This window comes from Aspergillus mulundensis (genome assembly GCF_003369625.1).
Source record: "Aspergillus mulundensis strain DSM 5745 chromosome Unknown scaffold_12, whole genome shotgun sequence".
NCBI classification, from domain to species: domain Eukaryota; kingdom Fungi; phylum Ascomycota; class Eurotiomycetes; order Eurotiales; family Aspergillaceae; genus Aspergillus; species Aspergillus mulundensis.
Window position 1 is genome coordinate 379,589 of NW_020797900.1, and position 16,348 is coordinate 395,936.

At 56.6% G+C, this 16,348-nt stretch overlaps 5 protein-coding genes across 5 annotated transcripts; 3 read left to right on the forward strand and 2 right to left on the reverse strand.

The window, feature by feature from the left end:
- Window positions 1-668: 668 nt before the first annotated feature.
- On the forward strand, window positions 669-1,935 carry DSM5745_09456 (uncharacterized protein; the record flags this gene model as incomplete). Its single annotated transcript, XM_026751472.1, has 4 exons — window positions 669-915; window positions 989-1,056; window positions 1,113-1,492; window positions 1,563-1,935. 4 exons carry the CDS (start codon window positions 669-671, stop codon window positions 1,933-1,935), a joined length of 1,068 nt encoding a protein of 355 aa, XP_026599820.1.
- A 548-nt stretch (window positions 1,936-2,483) lies between these two features.
- Window positions 2,484-3,346, forward strand: DSM5745_09457 (uncharacterized protein; the record flags this gene model as incomplete). The annotated part of the gene is made up of 3 exons (XM_026751473.1): window positions 2,484-2,727; window positions 2,799-2,866; window positions 2,924-3,346. The coding sequence occupies 3 exons, from the start codon at window positions 2,484-2,486 to the stop codon at window positions 3,344-3,346; spliced, it is 735 nt and encodes a 244-aa protein (XP_026599821.1).
- A 229-nt stretch (window positions 3,347-3,575) lies between these two features.
- DSM5745_09458 (DUF3140 domain-containing protein) lies at window positions 3,576-4,598 on the reverse strand (the record flags this gene model as incomplete). Its single annotated transcript, XM_026751474.1, has 5 exons — window positions 3,576-3,694; window positions 3,721-3,983; window positions 4,141-4,338; window positions 4,397-4,519; window positions 4,570-4,598. 5 exons carry the CDS (start codon window positions 4,596-4,598, stop codon window positions 3,576-3,578), a joined length of 732 nt encoding a protein of 243 aa, XP_026599822.1.
- A 4,223-nt stretch (window positions 4,599-8,821) lies between these two features.
- DSM5745_09459 (intradiol ring-cleavage dioxygenase) lies at window positions 8,822-9,934 on the forward strand (the record flags this gene model as incomplete). Its single annotated transcript, XM_026751475.1, has 1 exon — window positions 8,822-9,934. One exon carries the CDS (start codon window positions 8,822-8,824, stop codon window positions 9,932-9,934), a length of 1,113 nt encoding a protein of 370 aa, XP_026599823.1.
- Window positions 9,935-10,875: 941 nt separating this feature from the next.
- Window positions 10,876-13,179, reverse strand: DSM5745_09460 (uncharacterized protein; the record flags this gene model as incomplete). Its single annotated transcript, XM_026751476.1, has 3 exons — window positions 10,876-11,675; window positions 11,740-12,916; window positions 12,994-13,179. The coding sequence occupies 3 exons, from the start codon at window positions 13,177-13,179 to the stop codon at window positions 10,876-10,878; spliced, it is 2,163 nt and encodes a 720-aa protein (XP_026599824.1).
- Between the last annotated feature and the right edge of the window lie 3,169 nt (window positions 13,180-16,348).

Sequence of the window (16,348 nt, forward strand, 5' to 3'; positions counted from 1 at the left end):
AGTGAACTTAATCGGCAATGAGCTGATAGAATGGATGTACCATTGCCTCCTCCCCCATATTTCTAACGGGATGAAGATCTAGACTGCAGCCTCAACAATCTTGAAAGAGAGTCTAATCCCTTGACCTCTCCAGCTCTCCAGCTCCAGCTCGGGCCATCGACCGTGGACGGGGTCGCGATCTGGTTGGACGAGCCCTAAGCCAGCCCCATGAGCCACGGTCGCGACGCATCCATCCCAGGCCATGTGGCTTAGAAGCTCGGAATCCAGTCCCAGCAGAAGCTCCAGTACCAGTTCGTCCCGGCACATGCCAGCTCAGCTCCCCGAGTCCCCGAGTCCAACTGGATCTATTATCCGTAAGCTCCAGCTCTGACCCGCGGACTGTTCTTCCTAGCGCATCCCGCAACCGCGGGGACAGCAACTGCCCTTTGTCCACAGATGAAGCTGAAGACGCCCGTTGAACTCTAACCGCGCGCTCGAGCAGCAGCCACCACCGCTGATAAAGTCTCTACAGCCGCAGCCCAGCGACAGGCGGTGGATCATGGATGGGAGAAGGTGGAGGAGCGGTTATTTGGGGAGGAGGGCGGGACGTGACCTTGTAACAATGGATGTTCTTTCAACGATTCCTCGCATTCTCTGTATTGCGACTGCAGTTTCTGCTTGACGGCAACATGGCCACCCCCAGAGCCACCCCACAGAACCTCTTCGGCCCTCCACCGCCGGACATTGATCTCTCTGAGAGCCGCGCGGAGGGCGTCCTCGCCGCAGCGGGTACGCTGATGCCGATAGCCACGATCTTCGTGGCCCTGCGTCTGCTCTCACGGACCAAGGTGCAGAGGATCCCCCTGCAGGCTGATGACTGGATCTGCGTTGCGTCCCTGGTGCCGCTGTGGGGGTATTTTGTCGTTGTATACTACCGTATGTCCCTAGCAGGCTCATCACTCGATCTGGAAAGATCATCACTCGATCTACGAAGCTGATACGGCAACAGTCACGCAGAACGGCCTGGGAAGACACATCTGGGCGCCGTCGGACGAGCAGCTCATCCACTACTTCAAGGTCCGCCACCCCAGCATCAAGCCCTAAGTGCTCTGTCTTGCAGCTAACCTCCCCAGGCGGCCTTCGCCAGCGGCCTGGTCTACTTCGTCGCCCTCCTCGTCGTCAAGCTGGCCGTCATCGCGCTCTACCGCCGCATCTTCACCATGATCAAGCCCCTGTACGTCTGCGTCTTCCTGACAATCGGCTTCTACATCGCCGCCACAACCACCTGGCTCGCCAACTGCCGCCCCATCTCCCGCCACTGGGACCAGTCCGTTTACCCGCAACTCCCCGGCAACTGCGTTATCAACACCTACGCCTTCGCCATCGCCTCCGCCGCAATCAACACCGCCATCGACGTGGTCATCCTGCTTGTCCCCGTGCGCCCTGTCCTGAAGCTGCACATGCGCACGCCGCAGAAGGTCCTGGTGCTGGGTGTCTTCTTCCTGGGCTCTTTGTGCGTCCTCCACATTCTCTCATCCGCCTTAACAACTTGCAAGACTAACAGCGGATGTTGACACCCGCAGCGTCTGCGTCGCCTCCTTCCTCCGCCTGTACTACCTCCTCCCCTTCAGCCACGGCATCCACAACGTCACCTGGTACACGAGCACCAACGTCACCTGGTACGCGAGCACGAACATCATCTGGACCATCGCGGAGATCTGCCTGGCCGTTGTGTGCGCCTGTCTCCCGACGCTGAGGCCGCTGCTGCATTGGACTCTGCAGGTCCTGAATACCACAATCAGGAGCCTGCTCGCGTCGTTTGCCTTGAGGCCGAGGTCCGGGTCTAGTTCTGGCTCTGGGTCGGCGCCGCTGGAGCCAGAGGCCAGGACGAAGACTGGGGCAACGGCTGAGCCGGCGACGATCGCATCTTCGGAGCGTTGGATACCACTGGAATAGAGGTAGAGAGGAGGCAGGCGGGCCTGAGCCGAACAAGAAAGAACACGCGCCGGTTACGGACGCGCGGCAGAGACCCTGGAGCCCGAAATCTCCAGCCAACCTGCCTATACCATGATTACCATCCCAGCTGGACCCTCCAAAGCCCGAAGAGGCCAAGGCAGCGCCTATCTGTCCGGCCAACGCCACGCATGCCCTGTTCTCGCCCGAAGCTTCTAGGTCCCAATAACGTCGCGGTCTAGCGCATCCTGCAGCCTCGCGTCACCATCCGGTTCTTTGTTCGACATATTAAACAAGGAGACCGTTGAACTCTGATAAGCGTGCTCGAGCCGCAGCCCCTTACCTCATATATATAACAACGTCAGAGGCCAAAGCAGAGATATGGATCAGGGGGAGGGAGATGGATTGATCACTTTGGAGACGAGGATGGTACGATGCAATTGTCTACTATGGTGATTGATAAACCGTCTCTTTCTTCGTTGATCGGGATGCTTGTGTACCTTTCATGCTCTCATCCCCCTTTCCTTGCCAAACCCGTCTAGTTTACGCCCATGAATCTCACACGTCCCGTTGAGAGCATCTTTGGCGATCCACCGCCGGATCTCGACCTCTCCGACAGCAATGTGGCCAGGAACAACGGGGTCGCGAGTACATTAACGGTCGCGGCGACTTTGATAGTAGCCCTGCGTATGTACACCAGGGTCAAGATCCAGAAGTTGCCATGTGGACCAGACGACTGGCTGATTGTCGTATCGTTGGTGCCGGCGTATGGGAGCCTTGCCTGCACGATCATCGGTTCGTTCCCCTTCCTACCAAGGTACCAGCTATGGCGAATGGAGAATTCAATCTAACGGCCCTGAGTGAAGGAGCCAAATACGGTCTGGGCACACACGTCTGGGCCGTTGCGGAGGAAAACCTCGTCCCCATGCGCCAGGTCCGTCTCTTAGCCCTAACTTGCTGAAAGGCACCGACTAACCATTCCCTGCGTCAGCTCCTCTACTCCTACGGCCTCGTCTACCTCCTCTCCATGCCGCCGATAAAATTCTCCATCCTCGCCTTCTACCGCCGCATCTTCGCCGCCGCCGTCCCGCGGACCCTGTACCTCTGCGCCTTCCTCACCCTCGCCCACTACATCGGCTGCACCGTCGCGTACATCTCCTGCTGCCAGCCCCCCTCCTTCTTCTGGACCGCCTTCCAAGACCCAACAACAGGCCGCTGCGCCTGCGCCATGGACGCCCTGCAACTCGCATCGGAGGCAACAAATATGCTGACCGACGTGCTGATCCTCTCGGTCCCAATCCCGCCAGTCCTTCGTCTCCAGATGCGCACCGCGCAGAAGGTCCTCGTGCTAGGCATCTTCCTAGTGGGAGCGTTGTGCGTTCTCCCCCCTACCCACCTCACCATACCAATCTAACCAGTCCGGTGGTATGGCAGTGTGTGCATCGCCTCCGCCATGCGCCTGTACTACATCATCGCGCTCGAAACCAACCGCGACGAAACCTGGCTGATGGGCTCCGTCTTCGTCTGGTCCGTCGCGCAGCCCTGCGTCGGCATCATCTGCGCCTGCCTGCCGACGCTGCACCCGCTCCTGCGCCGCACCCTGCAGGCCCTGGACCTCAAGGTCCGCGGCCTGTTCTCGTCGCTTACGTCTGGCCCTGCGAGTGCGAGTGCGAGTGCGTCTGGGCCTGGGCCTGGGCCTGGGTTGACAGGGGCGGACTCGTCGTCGTCGCCTGCTGCGCGCGGCACTCACCGTCACCGCCAGCTGCAGGGGAAGAGGCGCTCGCGCACGCGCACGCGCACCGGCACCGTGACGGTCCTCGACGATGAACATGACCGCGGTGGCTTGGGGCCGCGGGCGCGCCGGTTCAGACCGGGTCCTGAGGGCGACGAGGTGCTGCTTACGAGTACGACGACGATTGAGCTGGAGGCGCTGAGCGGGAGTGAGCGCGACAGCGAGACGCGGGGGAATGGGGGTTCTTGGACTGGTGATGGGGATGGGGATGGGGATGGGGATGGGGATGGCACAGTGGCGGAGAGCAGGACGAGGATACCTGCAGATGGTAAGGGGATCAAAGTCAAGACGGACTTCCGCTGGAGTGAGGAGAGGGGGCGTCCATTCCATTAGGGTTGATACCATAAACCGTATCTAGTGCTAATATCACCTACATATCAGATAACAGATCTAGCCCCCCTAAGCACAGATATCACTCCTTCAACGCATCATGCCCCCAATTCTTCAAACTGCGATAACTCCTGCTCCCCGTATCGGTCTTCGCCTTCTCCTCCTGCGCCAGATGCCTCTTGCAGTACGAGACAACCCGGCGCATATGCTCGACATCTTCGTCCGAGTACCCATCGACGTCCTTGGACGGGTTATGCTCGAGGATCGAGACGATTTTGCGGCCGCTGGACTCGGACTCGTTAACACTTTCTCGTATGGTATGGTGGAAGGGGTAGGAGGCACCTCTCATGCCCGACCGTCTCGCCATCGCCAGACTCGTTCTTCCAGCCTGAGGACTGCGAGGTCTCTTCTTTCAGCCAGGAACGGAGTTCGTTGGCGGACATGTTGACGAGGGAGTTGAATTCGCTGGGTGCTTGTTAGTGATTGCTTCGTTCTTTTGAGGGTGGGGGGCGGACTCGATGACGGTGCTTGTGTCTTTGACCATTGCGCTGCGTGTCACTTGGAGATTGCGCCGGGGGAGGATCAGGTAGCGGATGGTTTGTCGGGGTAGTCGGATCCTGTGCATGTATAGTATACCTAGGTAGGTCCTGTGGTAAGAAGTACTAGGTCCTGTGGTAAGGGCCTGTGGTGGTTGCGTGGTTTTATGGGTGAGTTAGGGCTGACGTCACGACCGCAGATCGGGCTGTTCGATCGGGGACGTCAATCTACGGTCACCGGCCATGAACCGGTGGGAATGCGGTCATCCGAGTGATATTGGGACCTTTCCTAACCTAATCTAAGCGCTTCCACTCGGCTGGGGTTGTTGCCTCTACGACGAAGTCCGAAAGAACCCCGATAAGTGAACGAAAAGAGTTCAATACAAAACACACATATATGGTCCTATCGTTGCGTCGAGCTCTCCATTCCGTACCCTGAAAGCAATGGAAGATACATTAATAGTTAGCGGCTTTGTCAAAGACCCAGCTGGCGAATTCGAAGAGCCTGTGCCAGGCCAGGGAACGGAATCGATGAAAGTGCCCTTCAGGAGAGATCAAAGAATGCATCAAATATAGAGTCCACATAAAACAAAGGTTCAGGCGTCCACGTCTCCATGCTTGTTACTTAATGTGCCGGATACAAAGACACCTCACGTTTCCAGGGACGAGATGAGAAGGTATAAAGAACATGAACCAAACGCCTCCTCTGCTACCATCAAAGAACAGCAAACCTGCTGTACATAACACTCATATAACCGTTGAATGCTGCAGCATGGCCAGGCCCGTCAGGCAGCGAACCATCTCGACATATCGCAGCTAAACACCAAATCTCAAACCAACACCACAACCAAAAATGGAGTCCGCCCACCCCTCGCCCATCTTCTACTACAGCCACGAGTGCTACGAGGCCCTACGCCTCCTGCAAGAACTCCTCGAACTCAACCACTCGACGCTGTACCAGAGCGCGCACGGGCACGCCCTCACCGAAGCCTTCGTCGACTTCAAGTTCCGGTACAACGAGCTGGGCATTGAAGAGGGCGCGGAGAAGTCGTCGTTTGATGTCGAGTTGCAGGGGTCTTCGGTGAGAGGAAAGCTCGTGGATAGCTTGGAGGCGTTGCATAGGACGTTGGAGGAGAGTATGCAGCATCCAATTTAAAACGAGGAAGATAAGGAAGCTAACGGGCTTAGGCATTGATCTCGCGACGGTTGAGAGGAAGCAGGTGGGCAAGGTGCGTGCTGTGAGTGTGTTGGCTGGGAGCCTGGAGGTTATTGCGAGGCGGGTTGGCAAGGTCTGTTGCATTGTTGATGGGATTCTGGAGGTGTTGGGGATGGAGGGGAAGCTGCCACGGCAATTTTGAATATTGACTCGTGGGAGATGAGGAGTAGTACTGCCGATGGTTGTTTAACATGTTTTCATATCCCATTTTCATATCTAGTACCATGTTATGTCTGATTTTAGATAGTCGATACCTGGGGCTCTAGATCCAGGGCCCCTAGTTTCAATGCGAAAGGCTAGGATTGCCCCTATATATGCCCTGTTCTCGTTGAGTTTGAGCTCGGCCTGTTGATTGCCCTGACTATCCAATATATTCTAGGCAAGAGTAACCCGTGGCACCTGGGCCCCGACATACATCTCTTGCCCATAAAACCTTCTATAGTACTGGCATCGAGTACCTACCTATGGATGGTAGGTACTTGGTTCGAAAGTGAAGAGGGCATACCATTTACCCGGACTGTACCTTGGTACTTTGCATCTATATCCTGTGGGTTGTAAAGCGCTATGAGCCTACGCCACGGGTCAATAGCGATCTCAAGACAGCCGCCCTATACCACACGCGGGACCCTCACTCCAGGCCAAGGAGGCCGGCCGTAGCAGTTGGCGCTGAAAAGTCCTCACTGCCTGAACCCTCCCTCGTGCGCGGCCCTTCCCTCTTCATCTCCTTATCAGCTCAACTGCACGCTTCAGATCCTCATGTCGGAATCTACATATTACATACATATCGTCAATCTCTCCTACAGATTCCCCAACCCACCATTGTTTCCACTTCGTCCCGTATTCACCACTACGCCAAACGAAGCCGCTTCCTGCCGGCCCAGACGCCGGTGCTCCCCTTCGCAGTCTGCGCAGAACTTCTGAGCCCTGCGGCTGTGGGGGAGGGCGCGGCGCTTGAGAGGACGCGGGTTGCGGAGGGTCCGAGGCTTCTTGCGGAGAGGACGGAGAGGAGCAGGGTTGTTGGGGTTGAGGAGATGGAGGATGAGAGGGCGAGGATTCACGAAAGGGGTGGGGGTGGGAAGTAAGCGTAAGTAGGGTATCCTAGATACGGACTGGGGTGGCCTTGGTCGGTTTTTCCTTTTCAATTGGTAGACTGGGTTTTGCTTTTTATAGCTAATCCAAGTTGGCGCTGGCGTTTGGTTGCATCTGCTTCTCAGTGGACACTTAGATACGCATGGAGATAGTCCTATATTGCTTAGGCCAGTAGACGGGCATGAATAGTTTTCGCCTGCCACCCACGGCTTCGTTATACCTGCAGGAGCCCAAAACTCGTCCAATACATGGGATTTTTCTCTTATTCTCATTTGAGGCCGCTGTCTATGCAAGGATCCATATATGGCGGCCTGATTGAACCCACCACCATGGAGATCAACAAGATAGCTCTGCATAGTATCGCACCCTCTTTTTTTGGATGCAGTGTGCGTCAGTATACCCACTAGGACCGAATAATGGCCGCCTGTGGGCAGAGGAGTCAAATACTGGAAATACTGTCTATGGGAATGTCGGGCAATTCAAACGCAGAGTGGGCTAGGGCTACGGCGGTTACTTGGGCGGGCATTACATCTCACTATATAATATCTCTTTCCTCAACCCCGTCACGCAGGTTAGCGGCCCCAAACCCATCCTAATAGTATTCGAAGATTGTGCAAGTTCCCCGGCTTGTACTCTATGCGTCGCACGTGTATGTCCTTGAGATGGTCTTGTCGAGCCAACGTGGACCTCTGGGACACTGGGTCTAGGTAGGTACGTAAAGCGGATATCTCAGTTTAACACGGGCTGACAATGACTGGACAAGAACAGGGGGTTCCAGATAGAAATGCCCCTAGACGTCTTTCCTACCTACTCGAAGTTCGACGTGAGGGATAGCCATTCATCTGCTTAACGTCGTTGGTCTCTGGGACATTGTCACTCCTACAACGTCTTTCACTCCCGTCCAGGATCCATTTCCACTGACTCCCCATATAGTAGCTATGATATTAAATCTTTTCGGCCCTGATTTTAGCGGGCGTTCCACTTGGAGATAGTCTAGTGAGATACCCCGGCAGGGCTGACGTATACCATGCCCTAAGCAGCCGTAGAGCTTAGTTTAAGGCAGCCATCATTGGTTGCTAGGTTCTAGATGCATCTTATCTCTGCCGTCTATAGTTGAATGATTGTTAATCTAGGGCTGTGGGGATTGTGGGTGTTGTGGGGAGGGAAAGGCTGCTATCAGACATGTCCAATGCCAGAATACCCTGCCTTCCATTTAAAAAGACAATATCATTGCAGATCCAGCACTGTCAAGAGTCATACTTACTCTAACTGACAGCTCTTCACCGTTGTGATGAACAACAGGTGTACCTTCCTTGGAGAAACGTCTGTGGGTGATTCCCAGGCCAACCCACTGCAATTGTGGGCGAAGTACTAGCCAGAGCTGATTCTGACACGGACACTGAGAGACTCCATCCCACGGACTAGCCTGACCACTTGACTAAAGCAAGCCCCGTCACTGGCTGGCCATCCCAGGCCTGCCGGAACTCCACGACGATCACTGCCCTTATCCGCGAGAATCAGGAACGGAGCGAGATCCGCAATGCTGCAGAAGACAGGACTCGTCATCATCTGACGTTTCCTAACGCTTAAAGACTGGGCATCTTCCCGGTGGACAAGCTTGCGTCGTATTGGCTTCTCTTGGCGTGTTGAAGTCAGGCACATGAAGCAACGGCTGGTGTTGGCAGGCAGGGACCTTGCCGTCCTGGTTGCGGATGCTTCATCGAATTGCGAATGTCGACTGGATGGGCTCTGGGTGCTTGAGTTGGCTCCATGTGTTGCGAGTCGAGGTATACGTGAAACATGCCGGGATTCTGCTAGCAAGGACGTAGAAGAAAGGTATAAATATGGCTTCAGGACCAAGCCATCTGAGTTGAGCAAGCATTTCTCATCCCTCAATTGACTTCTCATCCTTCATTCTCTCGCAAGATGCACCTCAAGCACCTCCTCCAGCTCTCTCTCCTCCCAGCCCTGGTGGCCTCCCACCCCGGCCACGAGGAGACGCCAGCAACCCGCTCGCTGCTCAACTACAAGTCGCACCTCCGCCGCAGCCTGGACGCCTGCGCCCGCTCCCTCGACGAGTCGGGCCTGACCGCACGCGCCGTCTCCCGCCGCGCCCAACTCGCCAACAGCTACCGCAAGCACCGCCTCACCGCGCGCGACACCTCCGACGTACTCACAACCTCCCACCTCTCCAACACATCCTACACGCTGTCGACCGATGAGTCCGAGATCTTCAGCGCAGCCAGCACCTGCACGCTCAACCCGGAAGGCGAAACCGGCCCGTTCTGGGTAAACGGCGAGCTGGTCCGGACCGACATCCTGGAAGACGAGCCGGGCGTCCCCGTCGTGCTCGAGTACCAGTTCGTCGACGTCTCGACCTGCGCGCCGATCGTGGATCTCTACGCCGACACCTGGAGCTGCAACGCAACGGGCGTGTACTCCGGCGTGCAGGGGAACAACGGCAACGCCGACGACGCGAGCATTCTCACAAAGACCTTCCTCCGTGGCGTCGGCAAGACAGACGACGAGGGCGTCGTGGCTTTCAGGACGCTCTTCCCGGGCCACTACGCCGGCCGCACGACGCACCACCACATCATCGCCCATCTGAACGCGACCCTCCTCCCGAACAACACGCTGACCGGCGGCTCGGTCCCGCATATCGGGCAGCTGTTCTGGGACCAGGATCTCATTTACGCGGTTGAGGACACGGAGCCGTACGCCTCCAACTCGGTGGCTATTACGACGAATGCAGAGGACCGCGTGTTTAGCGATGAGACGAGCGGGACGAGCTCCGACCCTGTCTTCAACTATGTTTATCTTGGGGATGAGCTGGAGGATGGATTGTTGGGCTGGGTGACTGTTGCGGTTGATCTGTCGGCCGAGTACTCGCCTGCGTACAGCTTCGTCTGGACCGACAGTGGCAGCGAGGCGGTATCCGGTCACGGCGATGACAATGTGAATGGCGGCGGTGGCCCTGGCGAGTCTGGAGCTCCCGGTGGTGCGCCTACGGGTGTTCCTACCGGTGCTCCTGGATTCTAGGTCCATCTCTGGATGTTGGTTGTCGGGTGCTTGCAAAAACTGTCGTTACCGTGTATTTGATATTTGATCCTTCCTACTGCCTGTGTAGTTTTTAGATTCAAGTGACTGAATCAACGCTCTATGCTTCTATTAACGTTTGTTCCATTGGCATAAGATAGCATACGCGGTCGACTACGTTACCCAGTCCTCTGCCAATCTATTGTATTCCACAATGTATTTAGCTTTCCAGATTCTTCAAGTCTCGGGCTGGTAGTCCACCGACTTAGCTCTATCTGATTTGAGCTCGCATGCCCTCTGTGCCAATGCCATAAGACTGAGTATAGATAGATGATTAGAGCTTGACATGATGGGCATACTCCGCCAAACAGCCCTTCAGAGCCGGTTTCCACAATCTCCTGGTGCCTTGCGTAAGAAAGACGGAGGAGAGTACCAGGGCCCGGGCTGGGCTGGGACTCAGGGTATCCCCGCCGACCTCGCAAGGCGATCAGGAAAGAGCATCTTGCACAGCGCAGAATGCATCAAGGCTAAAGAAAATACTATGAAGGGGGAACCATCTGTCTCTGTGTGGGCAGGCATACTGTCTTGGTCAGGACTACCTACCCTCCCCTGCCTCAACTTAGTACCTAGATATGGTACTCGATGCGCAAACGGCGTCGTACAACCTGCCTAATCAGAGCGAGGGATCTTATTGCACCACATACATTATCGTACGTTTAGCCGTACGGTATATCCGGTTAAGGAATTGGTTTGCCGTTAGGAGAGGAACCAGACGAAGTTGAAAGCGACCTCCAGCCAGACCGATGTGTCCAACCCATACCCATATCCATATACATTAAGCATTATCCCAACCATCCGAAAGCCAACCCAAAGCATACCAAGCCAAATATCCCAAACAATATGCCACCCCACGCAACCTCATTTCCACCCTCCCGTTTAGTAACTCAAACCCCCGAATCATGCTGCTCAACCCCAAACTCCTCATCATACCCGCCCCACGTCCGACACGCATCGCCCACAAACCCCCCATCCACAATGTCCCGGACCTCATCGATCCTCTCCACAAACTGCAGCGCAAACCCCTCCGTCGTATGCCACCCAATATGGCAATGCATGAGCCACGCCCCGGGGTTATCCGTCTCCCACGCCATAACCAGGTACCCGTTGCCCGGGAGGATGGCGGTATCGCGGCGCGGCGGGTTCGACGTCTGCAGCGTGCCGTCCCAGGGATTCGTGCCCTGCGCGAGGATAGCGAAGTCGTGCCCGTGCAGGTGGATCGGGTGCGAGACGGGCAGGGTCGTGTTCACGATCAGATACACCCACTCGTTTGCGCGCGGCAGCGAGATCACCGCTGAGCTGTTGGCGAATGTGTCCTCGCCGTTTAGGATTTGCAGGAGGGTTGGGTCGTCCCAGTAGACTTGCATTGTGGTGGAGTTGAGCAGCCACCGGAAGTAGTTCTTCTCGTTGAAGCCGATTGTGGCGAGCGTGTTGTCGTAGTAGTCGGGTGGTTGGACGTCCATGGGGACGTGCGGGATCAGGCTGGCCATGGGCTCGTCGTTGCAGCTGTCGACGAAGGAGAAGGGCTGTGTTTTGGGCGTGTCTGGGGTGTCGCCGTAGTAGAAGATGCCGGCGATGTTGCCGGGGTCTTCGATGTCGCTGCAGGATTGTTGGGGGATGGTGCGCAGCCAGAAGTTCGAGGCTTTGGAGTCTCGGTTGGCGGTTACGATTACGTCGTAGCGTTGGCCTGGAGTCCTTATTAGTGTCTACCATTACCATATGAAAGGATTAGAGGAAGGTCGGAAACTCACCCATAGCAAGACTCACGCTCGTCGCCTTAAACGGCTTGACAGGAACCAGGTCCATCGCGATAACCGTCAGCTCATGCTCATCAATCATGAACTTGTACACCGTGTCAATGGCCCCATTAATCAGGCGGAGACGATACGACGTCCCCTCCTCAACCTTCATACTGAACCGCTCCCCCGTCTGACTCTCGCCGGACCCATAAACGCCCATCCCATTGATCAACGAGTTATTGAGCAACGGCGGGCCGACCGTCTGCGCATACCAGAACAGCTCCTCCATCGTCCGGTGCGTCCAGTCATTCAGGAATACCGTGCCGCCATCAACATCGTAGTTCGCCGTCGCCGGCCCGTGAATCACAATGGGCCCGATGATCCCGTCCCACGCCTGCAGGCTGATGTGCGAGTGGTACCAGGTCGTCCCGTACTGCTGCGCGCGGAAGCGGTATGTGTACTCGTGCCCGGGCGTGATGGGGCACTGCGTGATGGACACCACGCCGTCGTGCTCGTTGGTCCCGCGCTGCCAGAGCCCGTGCCAGTGGATGGTGCTCCCGTTGAGCGTTTCGTGCAGGTTGTTCTTGATGTGGATTATCAGCTCGTCGCCCCAGTCGGCGGTGATCGTGGGCCCGGGGATTGTGCCGTTGACTGCGACGACGGGGCGCGAGATCCCGTCTGGCGCTGCGGTCATCTCGTCCAGGGTTAGCCAGTATTCGCGCGTCACGCCGGTGTCCGGGGTGATTTCGGCCCAGTTTGTGTCGATGGAGTGGTCGCACCATTCGCTGCGGGTGTCGGGGGTGTTGCCTGCGCAGGGGGTGCCGGTTGAGGGGGGTGGAGATGTGGTTGAGGTTGAGGTTGTGGTTGTGCGGGTGGATGTAGACCTGGTTCTTGTGCTTGTGCTTGTGGATGTAGACCTGGTTCTTGTCCTGGTCCTTGTGGATGTTGTCCTTGTAGACGTAGACGTTGGTCGGGGACGCCCACCACCAGCAATGGAGACATCGGAGTCAGAGTCAGAGGCGGTGCCCTCCTCCTGTCTCCGTTTCAGTGGCGAGACATCAGTCCCAAAGAGTAACGAGCGTTCCTCCGCCTGAAAGTCATGCTCAAAGACCCAAGACGCAGAGGCACAAAGGGCAAGTACTAGAAGAAGAAAAGAACGCATCGGGTAGCGAGTGGACACGAGGCAAGCCTACAACAAAGTCAAAGTCATGAAGTAGAAGATTATCTGAAGAAACGCACTGCAGGTGGTCAGCGGCAACCTTATACCTCAGCCTCCATGACCAGATAGCATTTCCAAGATAATCCATTTCCAGCAACCACTGCGGCCGCCCACTTGCGCCCATTGTAGCGGTAGGTGCCCGGCATCATCCGGCGTCCAGCATCCCGTCCAGCAGGTCGTGTGAGACACGCGACCAGCGCGACATGCTCAACGCCGTCATCAACCGGCCTCATTCAGTACAATGCATACAGGGAGGGGGGCCCACCTCCGCACATGCACCCAGCACCAATACTCACCGACTCCAGGGCTGTCCCTGCCAATCTCCATATCCAGAGCCGCATCGACCAACCAGCGAACACATTCCACAGCCCGGGCCCCCGGGCACCCGATATAGCATCATGCACGTTTAACTCCGACCGTGAAGCCCAGCCAGGATCAGCCGGCTATCAGCTCCAGGATCAGCCCTGTTCGCCTTGGCCCCAGCATGGCATGACATGGCATGGATGGCATGGCTTGCATGGCATGGACATGGGTGTCGATAAGCGACAGATTAGGTATGGCCGGTCCAATTACAGCCCCGTTCATTGATCCTTTGCGAGGCCATGGGGCTGAAGTTAGATCCCCAAATACCTAACCTTATTGTACTACGCCGTAAACTTCGAGGATGCTGAACCGCGGTGGGAGCGCGAACTAATGCAGCCTGCTCCTGCTCCTGCCATGCGCTGCGTGTCTCACTTCTACGTTGGTTACGTTGGTGCTTTCGCTGGGCTAACTTTGCTGGCTGGCTGGCTGGACCCGAACCCTATGCCCGAGTCCAGTCTGACTTCAGCTTCCAAGGCTAAGGGTAAATTGGCGCCGAATGTCAGCTCGTCGTACAAGCCTTGCAGGGTCCATGGTTTATCACGGTCCGATTAGGGCTGGCGTCTAGGTATGTCTCATCGAGGTCTGGTATCTCTGCAGGCAGGCTCGTTATTGGCTCTGTCTCGGGCTGAAAAAGCAAACCTCGTGTTCCGCGGGGTGCGTCGCGATCTCACCTTGGTTGGGATTGCGATGCGGAATCCTGGTATTGAGAGCGCTTACGTTGTGATTCAGACCGCGATCGCCCTTGCTGGGGTTGTCCGGTCAGGGGTACAGGGTTATTCATGGAAGCACTCAAATGAAGGAGTCTTGACAGCCCATGTTATCATTATCTTGCAAGTTCTGCTGCCTGGACCGGGCGCCTGAGTGGCAGTGCCTCATATACCTGCGGACTGGCATCAAGCATCCTCCATACGGCCTCCAGTCTGCATCTTTCTTCCATCGCTCGCTCTCATCATAAGCTCTTGTCTACTTGTTGGCCTTCGTTGATTCCGACCCCAATCCTCGCCGTCAACCAAGGCCATCGCAATGTTCTCTCGCTCGCTTCTGCTCTTCGCGCTCTCCTGCGTCGCTGTCGCTACGAACGCCTTCCCCCTCGAGGCTCGCCAGTCGTCCGATACATTCAGTCTGTACGCCTACGGCGACGGGATCAGCGGGTTGCCGGTCTTCTACGCCGACGGTACCTACTCCTAAACCCATATCTACTTAGGAGCCCTGTACTGAGACCTTTGTGACACGCAGGAAAAGCCCAAATCGGCAACCCAACCAAGTCCACCGCAAAGGTCACTGAAGAAGTCTACTGTAAGCGTCCATCCCACCACCTTGCAAACCAGCTCTAACACCCCTAGTCACGGTCGCCACGATCTCCCCAAACACGTACATCGCGCACCCCAAGAAAGACAGCGCCTCGTTCAGCAACTTCGTGCTCACGCTGCCCTCCGACGGCAAGGGCGTCGGGGACGTCGTCTTCGCGCCCAAGACGTCGCAGGCCGTGTCGTCCGACGCGGCGAGCGTCTTCGCCGTCTACGGCAACTACGTGCTGATCACGACGGCCGGCGCGAACTTTTACGCGGAGAAGACGGGGGTCGAGGGCGTTTGGGATCTGGTCTGGAGTGATACCAGTTCCGGGTACGTGGCGATTACGTTGAGGACGATTGCGCCGAGTACGGATGTGGTTTGAGGGTAGGCTAGGTACCTAATGAAAATGGGAGGGCAGGTGTAAACATGGAAGGTGAAGGCTGAGGATTGTGCTGGGGGGTTGGAAGCGATAGGGGATGGTTCGAGATAGGGAGCAATGGTAAAACTTGTCTTGTCATGGACCAGTTCTTTGTTCACCTGTAGACTCGAACTCTTTCGGAATTGACAAGACTGAAGGAGCAGGCTGCATGGCCGCACAGACCTGACAACTCAGCTTCCAGCCCTGGAGTAGGCAATCAACCACCAATGCCAACCTACTGATTACCGACAGCGCGGTCCTTGCAGCTTGCCAATCTCCAACTTCTTCCGGAGTTCCCGGGCGATTGGTCGAGACCTCTTACGGCCGATCTGACACGTCGATTCCATTCCTGATCTGATTCTGACTGTATTCCACACAGCATCACGAGCATCGCCCGCCCGCATCGCTCTAACTTCTCACCATGACGGCATGACACGAAATGCCCTGCAAGCCTGCCGCAGCAGTGCGACGGTGACTCAAGCCAGCAGGTGGGTAAGCACTTTCCTGCGATCGCTGCCCCTCATCGCCATGGCTCGTATTCATTTATCGCCGACGTCAGTGTCTCAGCTTCAGATCGGCCTAGTCACTGGCAGAGTCTGCTAGCAGGACACTAACAGTCTGATCGGTTCAGCCGCTGCCAATCCCGAGATCGGATTTGCTGGCGAATCGAGACAGTCCACGATCGATCGCAGGATGCTGCAGTGCGCTTGAGCTCAGGCCTTATCATTGGGAGAGAAGCCGTGGCTATTCATAGCATTCATAGCATTCATAGCATTCATAGCAGTTCTCCCTAGCTGGACTCTGGAGACTACGGCAAGCTGATGTAGACCAGAACCAGCCGCCTCCACTCCAAACCCTCACCATCTCACTCTCCTGCTCACAAAAACACCATGACACGTACCGTACACACACGGTATCCACCTCCATAGTCCCAATCTCCATTCTCCACCCGCTTCTCGCACCCCCGGGCCTAGCCAGCATCATCCCCACCGAAGAACATCCCCGCGGGGTCACGCGGGAATGTCCCCTCTCGAGTCGGTCTCAACACACTCCCCGAAGATCAGTTGGCAATCCGCCTCGGCTACGGTGTCCCAGGTTGCGGTGCATGAGGGGAGCATGTAGGCGCAAGGACCGAGGTGGAGGAGGTGGATTACGCCGCCGACGCCGACGCCGGGGCGGCGCCACCATCTCCATCTCCATCCCCGTTCTCTGCAGTGATGGGGATCCAAAGGCATAATCCCTCGCTGCATCCGACCCAGCCGCCCCGCCGTACGAGTGTATGACCATGAGGATGATGAGGTGAGGATGCGCTCGCCCTGTTTGCGAGC